The sequence below is a fragment of the Vicia villosa genome, unplaced genomic scaffold, assembly GCF_029867415.1.
Source record: "Vicia villosa cultivar HV-30 ecotype Madison, WI unplaced genomic scaffold, Vvil1.0 ctg.001340F_1_1, whole genome shotgun sequence".
Taxonomy (NCBI): domain Eukaryota; kingdom Viridiplantae; phylum Streptophyta; class Magnoliopsida; order Fabales; family Fabaceae; genus Vicia; species Vicia villosa.
In genome coordinates this window covers 136,183-161,390 of record NW_026705581.1, presented here as the reverse complement: position 1 = coordinate 161,390, position 25,208 = coordinate 136,183, and the positions used below count along the sequence as shown (strand labels likewise).

At 43.3% G+C, this 25,208-nt stretch overlaps 2 protein-coding genes across 2 annotated transcripts; both read right to left on the bottom strand.

Moving 5' to 3' along the window:
- Positions 1 to 13,745: 13,745 nt before the first annotated feature.
- Positions 13,746 to 14,837, bottom strand: LOC131634723 (uncharacterized). Its single transcript, XM_058905350.1, has one exon. It carries the CDS (start codon positions 14,835 to 14,837, stop codon positions 13,746 to 13,748), a length of 1,092 nt encoding a protein of 363 aa, XP_058761333.1.
- Positions 14,838 to 16,318: 1,481 nt separating this feature from the next.
- On the bottom strand, positions 16,319 to 17,872 carry LOC131634722 (uncharacterized). Its single transcript, XM_058905349.1, has one exon. It carries the CDS (start codon positions 17,870 to 17,872, stop codon positions 16,319 to 16,321), a length of 1,554 nt encoding a protein of 517 aa, XP_058761332.1.
- Between the last annotated feature and the right edge of the window lie 7,336 nt (positions 17,873 to 25,208).

Genomic DNA, 25,208 nt, shown 5'->3' with positions numbered 1-25,208 from the left:
GCCTCTAACTTCAAGCAATTAAATAGAAGTAAATAATAAACTAATAATTAATAATGATAATTGATCGTATCTGATCAGAAGGATCGTCAAGGTCTGCTCGGAGTTGGATCTTTGAGAAGTGAAGGGGGGTGTACCTGCAAGGTACTCCGATGCCAAAGTAAGAAAACGAGCAAAGGAGTGCAAGTACGAGCTAAAGGTTAGAAGAGATTGAATACCTGACCCTCTAGTGAAAGAGGGTATTTATAGCCCCCAGCGCTGGGCCATGATCTCGCTACTGGGCTGGATTTCCAGGCCTAACTAGGAGATTGCCAGGTTTCCTAGGCGGAAATATCGGAGATGCGTGAGTGCCCTCCGTCCTGGTCAACCACTCCGAAGTTTAAGGGAGACGCGGTCTTTTAGGGACCACGTGGACTCCACATTATTCGGGGGGTTGGATATGAAGGAGCCCTACGAGGAGTAGGGTCCTCGGCAGAGAGGGTGCTCGCGGGGAGCGTTGTGCCGAGCGCAAGATATTTTATGGGGGAACTTATGTCGGACATGGATTAGACGAGCACTGTTTGCTCTTTGTGAGCCATGGGATGGTTTGGACCCCCAAGGTTAAGTGGGCCGAAAGTAGATTGGGCCGATTCTTGGCCCAGTCCAGAACAGGAGCCCCCCAAGTGGGAGTTCCGAGCAAGGAGCTTTGACTTTGCCAACACTCGGCTCAGTTCCAGAATAGGAGCCCCCCATGTTCAGTTGGTCCTCGTCTATTGGTTGTGCTCGGATGGAGCCGTTTGTGGGGGGGATGAGAAACCGCGCGTGATCAACAATCGCTGACGTGGCATGGAGTAATGATTGTCTAGGGGTAGATGGCGGCGCCTAGGGAAGGATGTGTCAGCCGACACGACGTTTCGCATTCCGAGCATTTTTTCTATAAAAGGGGTCAAACCCTCTCATTTGGGGTTTTTCGCTCTCCATTTACGTGCTCGGCTCCGGATTAATTTTCCTAGATCTCCATCGTTCAACAACATTACCCAGAACTAAGTTCACGTCTTCCGGAATTATGTCGCAATCAGGTACGATTGAGGTTTATCTCTTGATTTCAAACGCTTTTCTTTGTTTTTAAGGGATTCGCAGAGTGGGTCCCCACTACTTTTGTTGTCTAAGTCGGCAGTTTCTCTTCATGAGATTCAACAGCCATAATCATCTCCTCGGGTTATTCAAGCGATGCCCGGGAGTGGTTAATTATGTAGTTGAATTTTTTCGTTACCGCCCAATGCCTTCATGATTTGGCTCGTCAAACCCATGGGTTTGGTCAGTGCACTCATGCTTTTCATCGGCTTACCCATGGTCATGCCCGGCATCTTCAAGAATTTTCCCGGTCATGGTGCGTGGGGTTAGGGCGTGTGTTGTACTTGCTTTCTGCCAAGTCTTATTGGGGTGAGTCCTCGGCTGGTGGACGAGAATGTCCTTGAAGAGGGGTTAAGCCGGGGGCTTCACTGCCCGCTGCTCTACCCTTTCACTTGTGTTGCGGTGGAAGGGTGGATTTGATGAAGTGTCAAATTCATTTTTTCCTTATGCATGTAGGTGAATCCGATTCAGGGTCTAGCTCAGCGTCTAGCTTGGAGTCTAGCTCATGGGCTAACTCGCGAGAGACAACTGCGAGCAGTTCGGATGTCGAGGTGATCGAGGTTGAGAGCTCGCATCTTGCTGCTATAGACGAGAGGGAAGAACATGAGGGTTCTCCCGAGCCCAATGCCGAGGAAGAAGTTCCACCGACTCCATTCTTTGACTATGAGTGTGACGTTAACTTTGATTGGGTGGCTAACGAGCCTATGATTGTGGTTTCTCGATACATCGAGTCCCTAAATGGGGCCTTCAGGGAGGTCGAAGATCGGGGGCCTAGTGACCCTTTAAATTTCCAGGTTGAATGTCCGTCCGCAGATGATCGGATCTGTTCTCGTTTCACCGGGGACAGTTTTGCTATGTATGAGCATGTGTTCAAGGAGCTCGGGTTTCGTCTTCCTTTCACCAATTTTCAAATTGCCTTGCTGGCCGGTCTCAGTCTGGCCCCGTCCCAATTGCATCTGAATGCTTTCGCCTTCATGCGTGCCTTTGAAATTGTTTGAGACTATTTGGGGATCGGGGCCACAACTGCCCTGTTCGGCCATTTTTTTCACGTCTAGAGGCAATCGGCAGGAGGACGCTTTAGTTGGGTCTCCTTCAAGAATGCCGACCGTAAACTCTTCCATATCTACGTCGACTCGGTGAAGGACTTCAAGGATCGTTACTATGTTGTCCGTCTGCAGAGCCGGGCAGCGTATACTTCGCTGGCCCAATTGGTGACGGTCCGTGACGAGGATGGGAATCCCGAGCAGGACGAAACGGGTGCAGTTAGGACTAAACTCTGCAGCGTGTTTGTCGCACGCTCGCGAAAATGTGAACAACAGAGTCGCCACTAATATATTTATCCCAAAGAGGGAAAGGAATATCAGAAAACCTAAGGTGAGTAAGAACGAGGTCTTTCGACCAGAGATAGGGTACGGGAGTCGGTTACGCGAGGGGAAGGTACTAGCACCCCTCACGCCCATCGTACTCGATGGTATCCACCTATGTTTGTTACTATATAAAGGGTGTATAAATCTAAAGCTTAATTACTAAGGGAATGCATGCAAATGAAAGAAAAAGAAACACGGGGAAAAAAAGGTTTATAAATAATTGTGCTCGCTTAGGCCCCGCGACCTAATGCCTACGTATCCTTTTCAGGAATCAGAGCGTCGTAGTTCGGCTCTTTAGTTTTTGTTTGTTTTTGTGTTTTTTAGTGGACAGTTACATTCGCACCCTGCTGCTCGACCTCTGGAGTCTTAAGCTGGGAATGGAGTGGAAATAACGTGTCCGATTAGGAGAAAGAATGCTCTGAAGGCAAGAGAAAGAAACCCTCGGAGGCAAGAGAGAGAAGAGAGAAAATTGGTTTGTGTCTTTTAGGTGTAATTCCATGATGGACGAAAACCCACTACAAGGCTTCGCATCACTTCCTTACTTTGTTTAGGTCTGAGCCTTTATTAGATATTTTGAAATGTTTTTGGTTGGGTGTCTTTTAAGGGAAATTAATTTGTGACTTGAATCATGCCATAAAAAAAGAGTTTTTTTTTTAATATTTTGAGAATGCACATCGAGGCCTACGCCACAATCGTTTCTCTAAATGAAATACAGTTTTTGAATATTTAGAGAATGCACATCGAGGCCTACGCCACAATCGTTTCTCTAAATGAAATACAATTTTTGAATATTTAGAGAATGCACATCGAGGCCTACGCCACAATCGTTTCTCTAAATAACGGTTAAGAAATACACCGAGGCCTACGCCTCAATCATTTCTCTTCCGCTAAGTGGGAAAGAACATACATCGGGGCCTACGCCCCAATCATTTCTTTCACACTAAAAAAAGGCATTAGCATGATTCGCGTCGTCCTTTATTAATGTTTTAAAGTTGAAAAGAAAAAGGAGAAGAAAACTAGCCTAAAATGAATAACTAACTTAATGTTATGATTATACCTAAATGTTAGGATTTAAAGGGAAAGACTAAGCCTAATGGTCATGAAGATTATAGGTCCTAAATCTATGGGAACATACAAGTAGAATTGCAAGTAAAAACAATGTAAACAATGATACAAAATTAGTACAAAATTGGAATTAAAATGACTTGAAATATAGCATCAAAACACGAAAGCAAATGATTCAAAATATAGAACAAAATGATTCACAATATAAGGCAAAAATGAATTAAAAGACACTATTTAATTTCTATGATTTTTATAAAGAAAAAGAATTCTAATTAAGCAAAAGGAACTAAAAGAATTAGCCTAAAACTATTATTTTTAGTGAACATTTTTATATGTCAAAAATTGTATTAAAATCTAAGGATTAGTAAGAAAAACTAGCAATTTAATTACTCAAAGAAAGGGTAAAAAACTAATTAATCTAAATAACAAAATGATAGAACCGGGGGGTGCAAAATGAAATACAGTGGTGGTGAATAGCAAGGGCGCCGGGCCCAACAGGGAGAGGCCCAAGAGATTATTTTTCTTACAGAATTTCTATGCCAAAAGCGCAATGGGCTCAGGGGTGTAGCTAGCAATTCGCACAGGCCCACATGAATTTTTGTTCATGTTTCTTTATACAAAAAAAAAATGGTGATGGGCCAAAAGGGGGTTGATGAAGCAATTCGGCCCAGAGCATTGATTGATCATTATTCAGATTCGAGTGCAGAGAGAGAAAAAAGAGTTATGGGCCTGTATAATTTTGGTGGCCCACTGATATTCGTTCTTGATCCAATTGATTTTAACAAAATTAATGAAATTGATAAAAATAAAAATTGGAAGAAATAAAAATTGGGATTAGGGTTAACAAATGTGTGACCTTTGAGTTCTTCTGCGAATCAATCTTCCCCTTCTACGATCACGGCGGTGCGACAGTTCCGGCGAGACCTTTCTTTCGTCGTCTTGACCAACAACGGTGGAGCAGCGTCCTCTCTATGCCCTCAAGTCTCCCTGCTTTGAATCTCCGGCGAAACCTCAGCGTCTCTTCGAATCGGATGTCAATTGGGAATAGGGATCCGTGGAAGACCTCAAGAATCCAGGTAGTTTCTTTCAATCTTCTTCTTCTTTTAGTTTGAATCGCCTTGCGATTTGTTCGTTGTTCAAATGAAGATGATGTGAGGATGATGATTCGCAGGTTGAGTTCGTGAATGAAGAAGTGAAGATTTTTGTTGTGTGATTCGGATAGAAGAAGATAGAAACTTCAGAGATGGAAGAATTGATTGGAGCTCAAGATTCTGAGATTGAAGCGTGGAGGAGTTGAAGCAAGGATTAAAGTGAAGATGGTTCGCAGAGTGGAGAGATGGAGATGAATGAAGTGGATGATGAAGGGTGAGAAGTGAAAAATGGCTGAGGGTTGTGAAGTGAAGGGATCGATTGTGGTGAAGGGATGTAAAACAGAGTGAAGGTGGTGATGAAGTGAAGATGGTGATGGAGTGAATGAAGTGTGATGATGATGAATTGAGAGGGTGATGATGAATGAACTTGAAGTGTGAAGCAGAGAAGTGAAGAGATGAAGATGATGATGAATGAAAGTGAGAAATGGTAGAGGGAAGCTTCGAATTGGGTGGAGGTTTGTTTAAATAGAGATTGATGGAGAAGAAGTTAGTTAGGAATCAGTTACAAAGTGGAGAGCTCAGAGCCCTTGGATCAAACTTCTCTGTTGGACAAATGGAGGGTGAGATTTGGTTAGTTATAGCTGAACTGAATTCTGTTACTTTCTGTTATAGAGTGATTAGTTAGATACTTGTCAGGATAGTTATAAAACTGATTTTTGATAATTAGAAATGGATAGGTTTGTTAGGTAGTTACAAGTTTGGAAGGGTGGTTAGGATGTGTAACTAACTCTGTTAGGAGTCGGTTAGGAATTTGTTAGGTGTTATAAGACAGTTAGAGGTTGGTTAATTGGAACTGAAACTTAGGTTGTTAGTTGGAAGATTCTGTTAATGCACTGGTTAATGTTTGTAGCTGGCTGTTAAGAAATAGATTGAAAGTTAGGATTGGTGCAGTTATGGCTATGTTAGACTATTGGTTAGAGATTAAAATGTTAACTATATGAGAACCAAAAGTGGGTTATAGAAATCTGAGGTATGAATATATGGACTGACTTTGGTTACTGTGAGTTTGATGGGATGCTGTTTGAAACTTTTTTTATTCCTTAAGACGCCTTGATTCTATGATGACATGTTGTGGTCCGTTCTTCGACTGATGCGGGACTGTTAGACTTGAAGCTTGTTATGTTTTTTTTTGTTTGACTTGATTCACTGTTAGCAAAATTCTGTTTTGAGAAGTTCTTATATGTGGCTGCCACTGCTTGAATATGTTTATTGAATGGTTAGGCTATTTGTATGAATGCAGTCGGTTGTTAACTTGGTGAAACTGTTGTTGTTTTCATCCCTGGTCTGAACCGCAAGACACGAACCGAAACAGTGGCCAATCCTTCTTGAATAAACTGCCTTTTGCTTGAAACTGATGCATTGTTCCTTTTGGTTGTGCAGAATGATGAAATTGTTTTGTATGTGTGGTTTGGACTTAATTTTCTGGTTTGATTTTGTATGGTGCGGGTCTATGATGGGCCTTGATTGGATGCAAGCTTCTGAACCGGTTCGATGCGTACATGTGGCTGGAGTAAGACGACAGGATGAATAATTCTCAAGATAGAACCATAGAGATCTTTCTTTCCTCTTTTTTTTTGTAAAATAATAGTGTGAAATTAGGATGCAGCTGAATGAGACCATAGAATTTAATGTACTTTGCTGATTGGATCTTCTTTTTTCCTAGTTTTCCTTTGAACATGGATTATGTAATGAACATACAATGGTATTGAATGGACTCCCTCTTCTAGGAATTTGGAATTCAATGCATAAGTTGTTTTTCTTTCCAAATGAATTACGAAGATGTATTTTCCTTTTACATTTCTTTATTTGAATCTTGAGGAACCACTTGAATTTGAAGTTCGAGCCAACTTTTATTTGGAAGCATAACACTTTGATAAATACAAACACCTTGACTTTGATACGTTCATCCTTTCTTCAATGGTACCACGATACAAATCTCACGATTTAAACAGAAAGATTTTAAATTAATCGCCTTGTAGAGATCCAAGCCTCGATTATTTAGAGGATGTACCAAAACCTCCTTGAGAAAGCCCACATACGCAAATTTGTTAATTTAATGGAAGCGGAGTCTATAAATCAGATAAAACTCCAGCTCTTCAAGATTTTTGATCCTGATGTCAAATTTATTGATGAATGAATGCAAAGTGTTAGATGATTTAATGGATGGATGGTATGCATATGAAACAGAAAACATAAGCCAATTATAAATAAAATTAGGTGGGCAAATTTTAGGGTGCAACAGTGTTCCCGTTCTTCTGGTGGGGAGCCGATTTCAATGTTTCCCTTAAGAACTATGCTTGCAAGGACGAGGATTTGGACGAGCAGGATACGACGTCTTATGCGATCCTGTGTAAGTATGTAGACAGCTTTTCTCTGGCCCAATGGGTGACAAGGAGCGGTGAACCAATACTGGACGAGGAGGGCGTAGCGAAGGTTGAGACGCGGGCTATCAATACGAAGGCGTTGCTGTCGTGCAAGACACCCGAGGAGACTAGAGCGCTGCTAGGTGGTGTTTAGGATATTTTCCATTGGTTTCCTAATTAATATTTTCTGCTAACTATCTGTTTTGTTTTTCAGATGTTATGCCGGCAAAGGACGAGAAGCTCCTGAAGGTGACCCAAGATGCCAAGAGGCTCCGGGCAAAGAACAAGAACCGGACAGCGGCCTCGGGCGATAACTCAGGGTCGGTTGGTTCTCCTCAGGTGATTGTGGAGGGGGAGAGGACTCCAAAGAGGGTGCGCCAGGCTGAGATGGCTCGAGAAGAACCGTCAAATTTGGGACCCGACCGTGGATTCTTGCTTCCTCCCTGCTTCAAGGAGGGGCAGTATTTTGAGAAGTACCCTCTATCTGTCTCTCTGGACGAAGCTCGGTGAGTTGAAGGGATAACTGCCCCTGCCCGCCTCAAACAGCTTGCTAGCGATAGTGCTGCTGTTATGAGGGTCGTGGAGATGGCTCAGGTGCTCGCAAGGGGGGAACAGTTTCTGCTGATGCTTTGAAGAAAGCGGAGTCTGACAAAAAGGTCGCCGAGGACGAGGTGGCCAAGTTGAAAGCTGCTCGGGAAAAGACGAAGAAGAAGATTGAGGACCTCCTGAAGGAGAAGGACGGAGAGATGGATGCGGAGAAGAAAAGGTTTGCTGATCTCGAGCTATCTTGGGCGCCATCGGCTGAGGAGTCTTCGGATGTGGCTGTGCTGAAGTCCAGGGCCGAGTTTGTTGAGAGAATCGACAACCTGAAGCTTGATCTTGCCGATATGGCTGAAGCCGGGTTCAAGTGTGCGGTTCAGCAGTTGAGGCTTCTGAACCCAGGGCTGAAGACAGACGACATTGGGCTCTCGTCGAAGATCATGAATGGACAGTTGGTGCCCGGCACTCCCGACGAGGATGAATGATCTTTGATATTTTGGGTCTGCGTGCCCGTGTTTTCTCGGCCTGCGTGCCATTGTTTTTTCTTTCTAGATTTTGGGCTGTGCCCGACATATTTTGGGGGCCTGCGTGCCCGTCTATTTTTTGTAATATTTGGATACCACCGGTCAATTTGGTCGGGTTTTAATTATATTCCTGTCTTTGCAAGTTTTGTTTGTGTTTCGATTTTCTTCTGTGTTTAGAATGTCTATTGTTTCAAGAAATTTGTGATCGGATTATGCTTGGTAATCCGAGCGGTTGACATTATACTTAGAAATATTTGTCACTGGATTGTGCTCGGCCTTGGTTGATTTCCCGGGTCTGTGGGGTACGACCCGGGTGCGCAGAGCAAGTGTGTGCTATGAGCGAGTACGAGACCGCGGTCGGGGCCAAGTGCTCGCGGCGTGAACGGTCCCATCACAAGCTGGGGTTCTGCCGTGCAGGTACTGTCACGGTGGATCTAGGTGTAGGGTTCCCCATGTAGTCGGTTTTTTGCCTTGGCGAGGGATTCCGGCTGTCATTGTCATGGAGCGCTCGCGTTTGTACCATGACGCGCGTCCGTGTCCGATCACCCTCTCGTTTTTGGGGTGAGTGTTCGGGGATAGTTAGCTGTTTCTAGCTGTAATAGCGTCTGAGTTTTTCAGCATTCCAGGGTCGAGCAAGTTTTTCACCGAGGAGGTTTTCGAGGTAATAGGCGTCATTCTCGGTTTTATCGTAAACTCGGTATGGGCCTTCCCAGTTTGGGGCAAGTTTGCCCTCGCGCGAGTCTTTCATCTTTCTGCGGAGCACTAGGGCGCCGACTTCGAACTCGCGTTTGATGACTTTAGTGTTATGGCGCAGAGCTATCTGTTGCTTTAGCTTGGCTTCGCGGAGGGAAGACCCTGTTCGGATCTCTTCGACCATATCGAGTTCTTCCCTCATAGCTTCGTTGTTGAGTTCTTCTTTGAGAGGTGACTCGGTCCGACGAGAAGGTTCTCGGATTTCCACGAGGATGACGGCTTCGATGCCATAGATTAATCTTAATGGGGTTTCGCCAGTGCTCGAATATGGTGTTGTCCTATACGCCCAGAGTACACTGTGCAGCTCCTCGACCCAAGCTCACTTAGCTTCGCCGAGTCTTCGTTTCAGTCCTCTGAGAAGAACTCGGCTCGCTGCTTCGGCTTGTCCGTTTGTTTGGGGGTGTTCCACCGAAGTGAAGTGCTGCTTGGTGCCGAGCTTGGACACGAACTCTTGGAACTTTCTATCGGTGAACTGGGTGCCATTGTCGGTTATTATCTCCTGCGGCACCCCAAATCGAACGAGCACGTTTTGTTTATAATAACGGAGCACGTTTTGGGCTGTGATCTTGGCGAGCGCTGTAACACCCATCTAATACCCCACGGCAATTAACAAAATTAAATCAGAGTAAACATGAAAAGGGTGTCACAATTCAAAAATAAAAGAAAACACACGTTCGACATATGTCATGCATTCACTGAAATATCTGAAATTATAACTCATTAGATAAAAATCATGTTTACACAGCGGAATCAAATCATCAAGTCAACATTACATTGTTAATGTATCAGACTTCAAATAAAATAAACAATAGAGTTATAATCGAAACTCAAAACATCGCGTCCCCAGTGTTACATCTATCAGAGCATGACACCGACACAACAACTAAATCGACTTATGAGCTAATCCTCACCAAGTCGAAAGCAGCTATCCTCAATCTGAAAATGTCAACAGTAAGGGTGAGTCTCATCACAGTTAACAAATGTTATTGCATCTTAAATAACAACAGATCATAGTCATATCATTCACCCAATTGCATCATATTCAGATTATCAGGAACATCCATCATTTACACAAGGCCAACAAAACACATCTTTCAAACAGACAATCATACTAAACATTAATTCAACAAACACGCAACCAACACATCATCAATATTTATAACACTGGAATACTTCCAATCATGTTATAAAAGTATGCATATGTATGAACTGACACTATGCATGTGGTACCAAAATTCGTGAATCATATTCACAGGACTTCTCTCTATGATACTGCCCTTCAAATCGCTCACACCCCACATGGGCACACGATTAACCTCATCAAATGGGAATAACCATGACCGATCCAACATCATCAAGATACGGCCCTGCCGGCACAGATTCCACACAATGGGAATCATGCCCTTCACTGATCCAACACACCCTTATGGATACAGTATCATCAATGAACATGAATGAATGCAACATATACAACATACTTATACCATCATCATCATCATCAACATCATCATTATCATCAAGTATGTTTATATACATTAGCATCGATCAATACAATCAATCATCATCATCATCATCATTAAAGAACATACATGTGTCCACATCAATCATTGTCATCAATAAGAAGGACACACATGTATCCACATCATTCAAAAACAAATCAATCAACATCACACAATTCTCAACAATTCATCACATCATAATGTTTCTCAAAACAACATCTTATGTTGTCACATTTCATCATATATGTTAACAATATATCATCCAATTAAACAAATCGTCACATGATTAATATTTCAACGTAGCATGTATTTAACACATCTCAACACATATGTGTACAATACATCATTCACCAAGACATAAAATCATATTTAAAAATAATTGGATTCACACCTCATTCCATCATTTAAAACACGTAAACTATCTCGTAAGATTCATCGTGCTCGAAACGACACTAAAAACGGACCTACGGTTCGAAAGTTACACATCATTTAACTTTTCCAAGAAAACAACTAACGCTACAGCACGCGGCGCAACCGAAGTTCGCGGCGCGACCTGAAGCACACAAAACACGTTCGCGGCGCCAACACAGGTACGCGGCGCGATGCGAGAAAACAAGTACGCCTTCGCGGCGCCAACACAGGGACGCGGCGCGAACTGGCGATTTCACAGACTTTCAGGTCTGCGTCAGATCCTGCGATCCACCCAATTTGAGTCCAAAACTGACTCTAAACATCATATACATGCAGTTAATCATCAATTGCATCATTATTCATCATCACACACCAAAACAACACATAATCAATCAATAATCCATGCAATTTTCATCAATTCATAACCTCCCTAAACCCGACATATAATCCAATTGACTCAACAACATCCCTAATCAATATTATTATCCAAGAATACGATAATAGATGATAACCGGAGAGTCCCCCCTTACCTTAGCCAAAGATTCTTGATTGGTCTCTTCCTCCATTGCTCCTCTTCACGTACCAGCTTTCCAATCCCTCATCTCCTCTGCTCTGCTTTTCACGTTCCTTTTCCTTATTCCCAATTCTTATTATTTTATAAAATAAACTTTAATTGGAATAAGACCTTTACTAACATAACACCCCCTCATTCCTTAACATCACACATGGCCCAACACCATAACCATCCTTTTCCAATTAAATTCTACAAATCACCAATAATTCTAATTATTGATTAAAATTCCATTTAAAATTAAAAATTAAAATATACCGGTGTTACAAGCGCTTCGGCCTCGATCCATTTAGTGAAGTAGTCTATGGCGACCATGATCGGTAAAATAGCAAGTGTACTATTTTGCCTCTGTAGTAATAAAGGGAAAATTTCCCGAATATCGATCTCAAGGACTACGTGATATTATAGAGTTAGTAGGAATTCAATTAAACAAAAAGCCTTGGGGTTTTTGGTTTGGAAATTATAATTGCAAATAAAATAAAAGTAAAAGACGTATTTGGCCAAATATGATTAATCTTCCAGGGTAGGTGTGTGCATTAACATGTAACAATTCTGAACCCTTGTTTCATAACAAAATTCAACTTATCAATTACCAGTTCTTAAGGGTGTTTGCTCCTAATTCCTTAGTGGGCAAACCTTTGAACATTCAATCCTAATCCCAATGTCCTTTGATATTAGTGATGAATTCAAGCATTATTATTATCAAGAATGTTCTGGTTACTATAGGGTATCCCTAGTCCTAGGTGATATCTACTATAGTATAATGGTATAAAAACCCTAACAATGGAGGTCAATCCTAATTGTCAGTCATAAATCAATCCAGTTGGTCCGACGAGGAAAATATTAAAAACCTTATACCATTAAATTAATGTGAAAGAGAAATATGTTATTGAAATTCGGAATTCAAAATCATCACAAATGTTAATCAGGGACACCCCCTAGCATTGGGGGGTTTAGCTACTCATATTATCCAAAGAAATTACAAAGATATCAAATAAAGACATTACAATAGAGATGATGAACTTTGATCTTCAATGGCTTCCGCTCATGAGAGTTCTCTGTTCTTCTCCAATTTCATAAGCTTTTCCTCTCAATCCTCCAATTCTTCGTGTGGCAAAAAGATCCCTAATTCATCTTGAAAACCCTCCTGAATAGTGCAGTCTCACTTAAGTTGGTTGGAAATCCCAAAAACACCCTTGCAGACCAACCACTGAACAAAATCACAAAAATCACTGAAATCAGCGTCATCACCCAACACGGGCCGTGTTGTGCAACACGGGTACCCGTGTTGGCCCTCTGTTATTTATTTTTCATGCTTTAAGTCCCAGGCTTAGCAACACGGGCCGTGTTGAGCAACACGGGCACCCGTGTTGCACCACTGTTTTTCATTCTTTCCAAACTTCTTTCCAGCGCTTTTCCTGACACGACCCGTGTTGAGTAACACGGCCACCCGTGTCAGGCCTCCTGAATTATGCTTTCTGAACTTCCTCGAAACTCCGAGTTTTGCACTGATTTATTCCGATTTATCCATATGAGCCTGAAAACATTAAAACACACAACCAAAGCATAAAATGACGAATAATAACATAAAACACTAAATAATATAACTTAAAGATACTTAAAAAACAATGGTAAATATATGTGTGAAAACCACTGATCAAACTCCCCCAAACTTAAACCGTTGCTTGACCTCAAGCGACAATTACAAAAGTTAATGACCTTCCAGGCCCACCGGTGTTCATACGTGAGATATCTGTTTGTATTGATCAAGAAACAGTTGGTTCGGCATTCACATGACGCGACGAGTTTCTGTTACAACATTAAACCTCAAGCTCCCGTTTCGGATACCTCTCAAACTATGATTTGCACTTAAGTCTCTTTCCGATTTTCCTCCTCTTTCATTCAGACAATCATATTAAGGCACTGCATTTCTTATAATAATCATCACCTGCATGAGACGAATCAAGGCTTCTTATTTTCTTTTCCTGGCACCAAACTAGCAGCATTTGCTACTTTTAATTACCGATGAAATTTTCAAACTTTGCAGTTATATATTGTCCTTTTGGACGACGTTTGGGCCGTGTTGAGCCACACGGGCACCCGTGTTGCACCACTGTTTTTCATTCTTTCCAAACTTCTTTCCAGCGCTCTTCCTGACACGGCCCGTGTTGAGTAACACGGCCACCCGTGTCAGGCATCCTGAATTATGCTTTCAGAACTTCCTCGAAACTCCGAGTTTTGCACTGATTTATTCCAATTTATCCATAGGAGCCTGAAAACATTAAAACACAAAACCAAGGCATAAAATGACGAATAATAACATAAAACACTAAATAATATAACTTAAAGACACTTAAAAACAATGGTAAATATATGTGTGAAAACCACTGATCAGACCACCAGGTACTTGTTTTTGTATGATCCTATCGGGAATGGTCCGAGGAGATCCATTCCCCAAGTGGAGAATGGCCAGGGCGATGATAGGGATTTAAGCTGGTGCAGGGGAGCTAGGTGCATATCGGCGTGGCGTTGACACTTATCGCACTTCTGGACATATTCTTTGGCATCTTGCTGCATGGTCGGCCAATAGTATCCGGCTCTAAGAGCCTTTCTTGCCAGTGATCGGCCACCGAGGTGCTGGCCGTTGATCCCCTCGTGAAGTTCCTGCAGTATCTCGAGCGCATGGGAGGCGTCGACGCATTTGAGAAGAGGAATGGAAAATCCTCGTCTGTATAGTTTGCCCTCGACGATGACGTACGAGCAGGCCCGTCTTTTGATTATGGAGGCCTCCTTTGTGTCCGTCGGCAGTTCGTCCTTTGTGAGCAAATTATATATCGGGGCCATCCAGCAATGATCGTCGCCGATGGCGTGCACTTGCATCAGGGGTGTACTCTTATCCACACTTGGTTTTGAGAGGATTTCTTGGATCACTGTCTTGTTCCCGCCTTTCTTTCTCGTGCTCGCGAGTTTGGAGAGCACGTCGGCCCGGGAATTATGCTCTCGAGGTATGTGCTCGACTTCTTCTTTTGCAAAGTTTTTCATTTTCTCTTTGATCAGTGCGAGGTATTCGACGAGGACATCGTTTTTGGCCTGGTAGTCGCCCTTGACTTGGGATGCGACGAGTTGGGAGTCAGTGTAAATCTTTACTTCCCGAGCGCCTACGTCCTCAGCAAGTCGTAGGCCGACGAGGAAAGCCTCGTATTTGGCCTGGTTGTTCGAAGTGGTGAAGGATAAAACCAAGGATACCTCAATGATGAGTCCTTCATCGTTTTCCAAGATGACGCCGGCTCCGCTTCCTGAGCTGCTTGAGGCGCCATCTACGTAGATGGTCCACTTATTCTCGGCGGAAGGAGGGGAGAAGGTGTTCGAGGTCATCTCGACCACAAAATCGGCCAGTGCCTGAGCTTTTAGTGCTTTCCAGCTTTCGTATTGGATGTCGAATTCGGATAGCTCCAGGGACCATTTTAGCATTCTCCCGGCCATGTCCGATCGGCCGAGGAGTTGTTTGATTGGTTGATCGGTTCGGACGACGATGGTATGGGCGAGGAAGTAGTACCTCAACCTTCGAGCGGCAATTATTAGTGCCAGCGCGACTTTTTCGATTTGCTGGTATCGCACTTCGGGTCCTTGCAGGGCCTTGCTGGTGAAGTATACGGGCTTCTGCCCGTCTTCGGCTTCTCAGATTAAGGTCTCGCTAACTGCTTCGTTCGAGACGGCTAGGTAGAGGTATAAAATTTCCTCGTTTCCTGGTCGGGATAATACGGGCGGTTCCGAGAGGACTTTCTTGAGGTGGGATAGTGCTTGTTCGCACTCCTCGGACCATTCGAAGGTCGCTTCTCTGCGCAGCAGTTTAAAGAATGGGAGAGCGTGTTGGGCGGATTTCGCGACGAACCGAGACAGCGCCATGAGCATCCCATTTAAGACTTGGATTGACTTCTTATTGTTGGGTGTCGGGAGTTCCGAGAATGCTCGACATTTGTCTTGGTTGGCTTCTATTCCTCTTTCGGTCAAGTAGAAACCGAGGAACTTTCCTGCCCGGATGCCAAAGGTGCATTTTTATGGGTTGAAACGCATCTTGCAGGACCTGGCCTGCTCGAATACTCATTCGAGATGCATGATGTGGTCAGTGTCTTCTCGGGATTTGACGATCATGCCGTCCATGTATACTTCGAGGGTGTTTCCGATCTCCCCTCGGAATACCTTGTTCATCATCCGCTGGTAAGTGGCTCCGGCGTTCTTGAGTCCGAAGGGCATTACATTGTAGTAATAGTTGCCCGACTCGGTCATGAATGCCGTGCATTGCTTGTCGCATCTCGCCATGGGGATTTGGTTGTAACCTGAATAAGCATCCATAAAAGATAACAATTTATAACCAGCCGAGTTGTCGACCAGTCTGTCAATGTTAGGCAAAGGGTAAGCATCTTTGGGACAAGCCCTATTAACATCGGTATAATCAACGCACGTTCTCCATTTCCATTAGATTTTTTAACTAGTACAACGTTTGAGAGCCAAGTTGAATACTTGGCCTCGGAAATAAAATTTGCCTCTAGGAGGTCTTTTACAGCTTTCTCGGCAGCCTCCGCTTTCTCGGGAGACTGCCTACGCCTACGTTGAACTACTGCCTTTGCGGCTGGATCAATGGAGAGGTGGTGACAGGCGACCTCGGGGTCGAGTCCGGGCATCTCATCTGCGCTCCTTGCGAACAGGTCGGCGTTGGCTCGAAGGCAAGCCAGGAGTTGTTTCCTCGGCAGATTCGGGATGTCTTTGCTAATCTTCACCGCCTTGTCAGGGTTTTCGCCCAGTGGGACGAGCTCAAAGTCGCCGTCTCGAACTGGTCGGACGGGGTGGGCTGTCCTCGGTTGCGGCTCATCGTCGTTCTTCAGTTCTTCCTTCGTAAAGCGGGAGTCGAGGTCGACTGAGCTGACATTGGTAGGTTGCTGAAGGTTTTCCCGAGCTGGCTTGTCTTAGGCTCTTGGTTTCTTGTTGGCGCTAGAAGGAGGGGTGATCAGCTGTAGTCCTTTCATCGATGCGTCGAATATCCTTCTGGCTGCTTCGATGTCGGCGTTGATGGTGGCTACTCGTCCCCTTTTTGTGTAGAACTTCATCTTGAGGTGCACGGTTGAAGGGACGGCCGTGAGTTTGGCTAGAGTGGGCCGTCCGATGATGCAGTTGTAGAGAGTCTTACAGTCGATCACCAGGAATCGTGTCTTGACTTGTCTGGAAGTTTCTCCTTCCCCGAAAGTGGCAATCAGCTCGACGTAACCCCAGGCTTTGGTGGTGGTTCTGTTGAAGCCCTTGAGGTCAGAACCTACGTATGGAGTGAGGTGGGAGTCGTCCAGCTTGAGGGTTTTGAAAAGATGGGAGTACATGATGTAGACCGAGCTTCCCTCGTCGATCAGGATGCGCCAGACGTCAAAATTAGCCATCCTTGCTCGAACGAGCAGGGGGATCGTGGCGTTTGGGGCTCCGTCAGGGAGTTCTTCGAGGTAGAAGGTTATCGGGTCTGATTTTCCCTTGAACTTCTGGAGGGTTGGACCGAGGTCTGAATTGGCGCTGATGAGCTCGTCAAACTTTCTCTTTACCGAGGTGATCGTGAGAAAGCCTGGATCTCCGCCGTTGGAGATGACCATGGCGGTTCGGAATCCTTCCCGTGGGCTCAGAGCGGAGGTCACTCCGACCGAGAGTATGAAGTCTTCTGGTCGGGTGACGGATAGAGCAACCTGCAGTGGTCTGTCGTCCGGTGAATTGTCCTCGTCAGAGCTCCTTGGACCTTCTCGCCTGGAAGATTCTCCCTTCTTCGTATATTTAGAAAGGCGACTTTCCTTAATCAGAGTCTCGATGGCATCTTTGAGGTGTATGCATTCATCGGTCAAGTGCCCAAGGCTCTTGTGATACTTGCAGTATTTGGACTTGTCAGTCCTCGGCCTGGTGGGATTTGGCCTCGGGGGCCTGACGTTGGAGTTTTTGAACTGGGTGCTCTTGCATTCGGCCAGAATACGTTCGCGTGAAACGTTTAGGGGGGTGTAGTCAATGAAACGACCAGCTGGTCCTCTATGTTCCTTCGTGTCGCGGGGCCTGTCATCTTTTCTTTTTTCGTGGCCTCGGCGCGAAAGAGAATAGTCTTGGCTCGAGCTGCGGGCAATGTCGTTGCCTCTTGAGGCTTTCTTTACAGCCGCTTCGTCTTCCTCAAAAGAAATGTAGGCTTGGGCTTTGAGGAGGAGGGCATCCATGGTGCGCACCTTCTCAATTTTGATGGCCTTCTTGAAGTTGCTCCCGGGGAGGAGTCCTCGTTCTAGGAGGTATCTCTTCATATCGTCCGTTGTTTGCACCTGGACGGCCTCTTTGTTGAACCTGTCGAGATATTCTTGGAGAGGCTCGTCGGTACCTTGGATCACAGCTTCAAGGGTTGCTTTGGACTTTGGTTGTCGACAAGAGGCCGTGAAGTGGTTGGAGATGAGCTTCTTGAGTTCTGCCCAGGAGTGGATGGAGTTGGGAGGAAGGTTTCTGTACCAGGTCATCGTTCCTTTTCTGAGTATGGTCGGAAAGATCCGACATTTGATAGATCCTCGGACCACGTGGTAATCCATCACGGCTTCGATGCTCCGAATATGATCGTCACGGTTTGTGGTCCTCGTAGAGGTCCAGGGTCGGGGGTTTCTCCATTCCCCGAGGCAGGCGGGCTCGTCAGATCTCCTCTGACAAAGGGCTGCAGAAGTCTTCCTCGTCGCTTGGTCCGGGGGAAGTTAAGTGCCTTCCGCGGTTGCTGTGTTTTCGCCGAGGTTTTACTTGTGGTTTTCCAGAAGCCTTGAGATTGTCCTCGGGAGGGTAATGTTCGCGGGCTTTCACCACGGTCTTGGCGGGGCCCCGATGATCTTGTTCGGGGGAGAGGCTTCCAGTTTCTCCCACCTCGGGTTTCTGGTTCTTTCTGATCTTTCGCCGAGGGGAGCGGGAGTAGGACCTTTGGCGACGATACCTCTTGGGCGGAGAGCGTGAAGATGAGGGTGAACGTCGGCGATACCTCCTTGGTGGGGAGCGAGAGGACGAGGAGGAACACGATCAATAATGCCTCCGCGGGGGAGATCGTGATTGTCGCTTCCTTTCTAGCCTGTCAATTCGCTCACTTTGTTGCTGGATGAGGCGGTTGGTCTTTTTGAGGGCCGCGAGTAAAAGGATGGTTGTGGGGTCGGCATCCTCGGGGACATCGACTTGCTCTTGGTCATCCTCGTACTGGGTCTCTTGCCTCTGGGAGGTATGAGTGATGGAGGAGGCGGGTTGCCCGTCTCTAGAGTCAGCTTCATTGTTCTGGACTTGAGCTAGCTCGTTCCTGTTATTTAGAGCTTGCTCGTTCCTGTTGTTTTGAGCTTGCTCGTTCCGGTTGTTCTGGACTTGAGCTTACTCGTTCCTATTGGGTTGAGAGATTTTATGCCTTGGCCTCCCTTGCCCGTCAGTAGTGGGCTGTTGTCCTTCCCGTCGGTGTTGATTCTGCCCGTCAGCTGTGGCAGCGTGAATGAGTGGATCGAGTTGGAAGGGATCAGGAGTTCGGTTGTTGTTGTTGTTGGGTGAGAAAGGCTCAGGGTTAAACAAACAAAAGTGCCTCAGTGTGTGTGATCAATTTGTGTACTATATGAAGAACAAATGCAAAATTAGAGTGATAATGCTATACCCGATGCTCTCTCATGATGAAATAAAGTGTTTGGCTTTGTATATCCTCACATGTTGAGTATTGATTACAGATTCAACAATGGTCTCCATTTTGTACAACTTCATGTCCGGTTCGGGTTACTCTAAACTCATTCACTTGGCACCATCAAGTTGCGTCTAGCATTTTCTTCAGTTGTGTCAACTTTCACAGGTGCCCGGGAGCCAGTTTAAGATGCGTCTTTCCCCTTTTTCACCTATGTTCCCATGATACTATCTTCTGGAATCACCTTCATCCTGGTGCATTGAAAACTCAACAAAAAGGAAAACACACATGCTTAATTGAAAATACGGAAACAAAAATGACAAATAAAGGGAAATAAAAATAAAAGGAAATAACAGAAAATAACTTAAAAAGAAAGAATCCCCCCACACTTGAATTCAACATTGTCCTCAATGTGTAATCAAGCATAAGGGAGACTTACAGTGCTCAATGAGGTGGAGGAGGAGGGTATGGAAATTGCAACATCATGCGTTGCATCATTTCCTGAATGTCATAGATAGCAGTCCCTTGTCGGGTTTGCTCCTCCCCTTGGCGGGTTTGCTCGATACCTTGCCTCAATAGCTCCTCTCCTTGGCGAGCTTACTCCGCCCTCAAATACTCAATCTCAGTATGCATCCACCCCCATTAGTCCTGCGGCATTCGAGATGTGCCCTCATCAAACGTGTTTGTATGTGGAGCTGTTTGCTCGTCGTCCTCCTGCTGTTCCTGGTCATCTTCATCACCTGCATCCAAATACTCAAGATCCATGTCACCTTCCCCATTCGGGGTGGCGCTCACATATAACCAGTTAGCTCTATCATAAACAGACACACGATTAGGATTAGGCAGTTCCAAAATGTGAGTCCCATGAATCATTAAAGAATAAGTTTGGGGCTGCACAGAGATCATTCCCTGCTTGATCAAAGCAGCCATATCAATCTTTAAAATACGCAAATTTATTTCTTGAAGATTCTGCATCTCTGCGCCATACCCCAAACCATCAGCCAAGGCAGTGATAATACCCCCAACAGACATATCCCTTGATTTTGCCCGACTTACCTTTTTCAAATGATCCGCTATGAAAGCGGCTGCATTAAGCGGTTTTTGCTCATCCATACAGTACAAAAAATACAATACCCGAATGGATGCTACGCCAGGGCTGTCTCCTCTACCAAAGAGGGTATATGCTAAAGCCTTTTGGGCATAGCGGAAGAAAGGGTTTTGGATCTTTGTCGCTTTTGCCCCTTTAGGACAATAAGACTCTCTACCTGTGATAGCTTTCCAAAACGATTCTGGGTTAAATGAGTTCGGTGCCCTACCCGCACCCGAACTCGGTATCCTCAAAGCCTCCCCAAAATCATCCAAACTTAATTCATGGTCTATATCGAACAAACGGAATCTTAATGTCCCGTAATGCTCAGGTTCCACACTGTTTGTTCTCAGCTTCATCTCAAACTCATAAGTGCTTAAAAATTCGTACGTTAAACGCTCAAATGTGGGAGCCTCAAATTGGATAAATCTTAACAGACCAAGTGCGTGAAACATACAATGTATCTCTGTTTTTATTTCTAAACATTTAGTAGTAACATCACAAACATACCTTGTCGGTAAAATCTTTCTACGAAGGTGGGCATTGTACCTCTCTCTGTGAGCATCCAACCGGAAAGTAATTCCATGGTTGTTTCCTTCTCTTCTTGCTCTTTGAGTGGGTCTAGACGTCCCAGCATTGTCCCTTCTCTGCACAACTTTTCTTGGAGGTATAGTGGTACCCTACAAAAATTCACAAACAAAAAAACTACGGTGAAAGTAAAAATAAATTAGAGATTAATGATTTGGATGATGAGAGGATGAACTTTTGTGAAGACGGATTGTGATTTGGTGAAGATTAGAGGGTGAACTTGGAGGTTTTGTGTGAGGGTTTAATGGAGGTTAGGGTTGGAGATGGAGAAGATGAAGTAGAAGTGGAAAAGAAAGAGGAATAATGGTGGAGAGAGGTAGCAAAACCTTGTTTTTAATTGGGTTGCTTAAGAGAGAGAGAGGTTAAAAATAGGGGGGCCCACCACAAATTGTCATACCCCAAAATTTGCCCTCCATGTTCCATTCCAATGATTCAGAGTTCAAGATTCAATGCCAAAGCTTTGCTCAAATAATCCCCAAGATCCACAGTCAATTGATTCAAACCTGAAGGTCAACCGCAATCAAAGCATGATTCAAATTATGATCATTGGTCAAACATCAAGTATAGAGGAGTATAACCATCATTTGATCAAGAATGATCATGATTCCATTAATAGAAACTCAGAGATGAACAAATGCAAAAAGGTTCAAATTAGGGTTTCTTAGGAGAAAGTCAACCCAACTTTGACTGGGCATAACTTTCACATGGAACATCAAAAATTCTCCACTCAAAGCCTATTTTGAAGGAAATTGGATTATCTACAAATGTGCCTCTCACAAGCCAGGGCTAGAAATGATTCATTTGATAGATACAGTGCAAAAGATTACAGGTCCTTTTCAGGCATCCTTCAAAAGCAGTTTTTTCGCAAAGAGGATATGGTCAAGATAAAAGCTCCAAATGGAAAATATATTCCAAAGTGGCTTATAGAGGACCTCTTGAGGTTTCCAAAAAGTCTTAGAACTCCCTCATAGCTTAAAAATTGAGTGAGATATGATTGATCAAAGTTGGGTGACTTTTGGAGGTAAAATGTGAAAAGAGAAGGTTCAAATGGAGAAATTTTGCAAACGGGCCTATGGTTTCTTGATGCAATCTTGGTCCACAAGTCATTAGTATGCCTAAAATCATTTGCCACGAAATTTAGCATTATATTTGATTTAATATGATTTTTATCTCATTTTTAATGATTTAAATTAAATGGAGAATCAAATATTTTGTTAAATAAGTATATATAGATTGATTCCAATCAATATTAATGACAAATATAATATAATTTTCGTGCATATTAATTGGATAAAGATCAACACAAATTTTGGCCAAAAAAAGAAAGTTTTTATTCAAGAAATAAAACCAATTTTCACAAACATGGCAAGAAGGGATTTAAAGGGTTTTGGGCCTTTGTTTCAGACCTAATTGAACCTCTATAAGTAGTTGACACAAGGCATATGAATAAGGGTTCAGGAATTCGGATCAGAGGCATACATTCAAGAACAAAAAAATTCACCAAGAAACTTGATTTCGGTTTTGGAGAATTGGGAGCTTTCAAGGGGATTTGAGAGTTGCAAAAGATTCGTGGGATCATTCTGAAGCTGTTTGGATCATTGCTCTGCAACAACAACCCCAGAATTACCTCCGATTGACCAAGGTAAGTCGTTCTAAAGCTTGGATCGATTAGCATCATATACGCATATCCATGTTGTTTTGAGGGTGTATTTGGTTTTGTCTGACTGCCACGAACGTTTCTGGGGTATTTACAAGGTTCTCGTGTCTTCTATCGTGATCGGCCATTGGAGGCCGATCGAAGCTTTTAGGTTGGAATTTAGGGCTTTCGCATAGGGGTAAAATTAGGGCTGAATAATAACATGGCTGAGTTCGTATGATTCAGACGAACAAGATGAGGGTATCGCGAAATGTTTATGAGCATCTATGTTCTATTCGTTATTTTTTTAGGTTAATTTGCTACGAACCAAACTGTAGCAATTTCGTAGCAAATGTTGCAGGTTTGTTACGAGTTTCTGTGAGGAAGATGATGATGTGGCTACGCGCTATTGGGCTGTTTGAATTTCGCGCCTGTTTGGTGGTCTAGCATTTAGTTTTTGTATATATTATATTCAGGGTAAATTGCTAACACGTGCGCGCGCTGGTTGGGTTGGTAAGCATGTTGTTGGTCACGCAAGGGTCCAGGGTTCGATCCCTGGCCCTTGCTATTATTTTTCTGGAATTTCTAACTTCTGATCCCATGCTCTACATATTGTAAGCTACCATACAACCTCACAAATCTAACCCTCCAACCTCCACTCAGCCAAATCCAACGCTGCAGATCTAATGCCCTATACCATGCACCCTACTGACCACCACATTGAATCCTAGTCCTATTAAACTAAAATCTTTTTTTTAATTAATTATTTGTTTTAATTAATTTTTTTTAATATATTTATTTGTGTATTAATGATTATTTTTATAAATAAATTAGTACATGATAATTATATTAAAATGATAATTTGTTGTTCGTGCCGATTAAATCGATTAATCGCTATGGTCAACAATAATTTTAATTAAAATATTATTTAAATAAATTACAAATCAAATCATATTCGATTAAATGGTTGCAATCATCTTATTGATTGTGATGATTAATCCTCCCTTGTTCTAAATTTAATTTGTTATTATTCGTAATCGAATCAATCGGTTATGAGGGGTAACAATACAAAACAAAATTCATAAAAATAATAAAATACAATAATCCGTTATTAGTGATAATCGAATCAATCGATTTGAATTGGTAATGGTACAAAACCCCTAATCTTTTGACTATGGTGATCAAACCCATTGATCATTGCGGTTAATTGTGCCAAATCAGGGTTGTACGCCCAGAACATCTAAAACAACTTCAAAACATTTTTCAAACACCTTTCAAACTTCAAGCTCAAAATACAGATTTTTATCTACGATAGGCTATTCAAAGCCTTCAAACTATCAAATCAAATTTCAAACCTTAAGGGCGTACAACCCGTCCCCCGAACTACGTAGACTCTGATCCTCCCTAAGGAGGTACGTAGGCACTTGGCAACAAGGCGAGTCCCCCACCCTAAAATCTCAATTTTCCCCTTATTCAATTCTTTAGCATAAACCTTACCTTAATACTCTTAGCCATCAAACCTTTGCCTTAGATTCAAAGCCAATAGGAAAGGGTTGAGGGTGCCTAACACCTTCCCTCGACCTGAATATAGTAACTTACCCTGAATCTCATATCTGCGTAGGGTTTCCTATTCGCCCTTCAGAATAGGTGGCGACTCTCTAAGTTAAATTTTTAGGCAGGTTGCTACAGCTGGCGACTCTGCTGGGGATAACTATTTCGGTGAATTACTATGCTCCTATAGGTTTTAGGTTTTGGCAGGGTTTAGGTTTGGCAACCTTTTAGGGTTTGGCTAACGCGCCTTTTTCAGGGTTTATAATTATTTTTATTTCTTAATTTTTTTTTTAAATTTGTTTATTTATTTATTTTTATTTAAAAATATTTAATTATTCAGGATATGTTTATATTTGATCGCCTATGTGAATATATTGATATTTTTATTAACTATTATATTTTTATATACTGCTGGATATATTATATAGTGTTAAAACCCTAAGTGTGGGAGTTAACTTTGAGACCAAAAGGGGACATGAATCGCCTTATGAGTCTCACTGATAACTCCACTCGGAGTGGGTTAGGTATTTGGAAAGGTCCGAAACGAAGCTTGACTTTGTGGAGGGCTGGACTGGATACTTAGCTGATCTCTCCGGGAACCTACCCCAAAAATTCGAACCTCATGGATAAAATGAGTTGTTCTAAAATCCGAAGAGACAAAAAGTCTCGGAGGCTACGAACGACCCCATGAGACCTTCTAGAACACCCCCTATTAAAAGGTTGGCTCCCTAGAGCCGCTACGTCGAACCTATGAACTTATGTGATTTGTCCTATATGTATATATTGTGTTGATCATTATTTTTATTATTTCTTTTTTCATTCATCATACATCATGTGCATTCTTGCATCATATTTTATTCAAAAAAAAGAAAAAGAAAAAGGATATCATACATATCATGCATGGCATACACATCATTTTCATGACATTAAGAGAAGATTCCTCTTCTATCTCCAGAGCAAGGGACCATTGGGAAGGATAACCTAACATCCCGACCATACTATCAAACAAGATTTCAGCAGAAGGAATCAATGGATCAGTTGGAACAGAATCAAGCCGCCCTTCGTGAGGAAGTAGATCAACTGAAGGTCAGTGTGGAAGAGGTTAAAGGAGGTATGGCTCAGATGCTAGAATTCATGAAGGCCCTCCTAAACAAACAAGACAAGGCAAAAGAGGTTCAGTCTGGGGATACCCTAGTTCAGGATGAGATCCCTAACGACAAAAACCCGCTGCTAGGATTTGTTCCAGGCTTTGGCCCTGCTAAGGACAGACCTCAAGTCCGATCTGTTAGGAGAGCTATCCAATTCCAA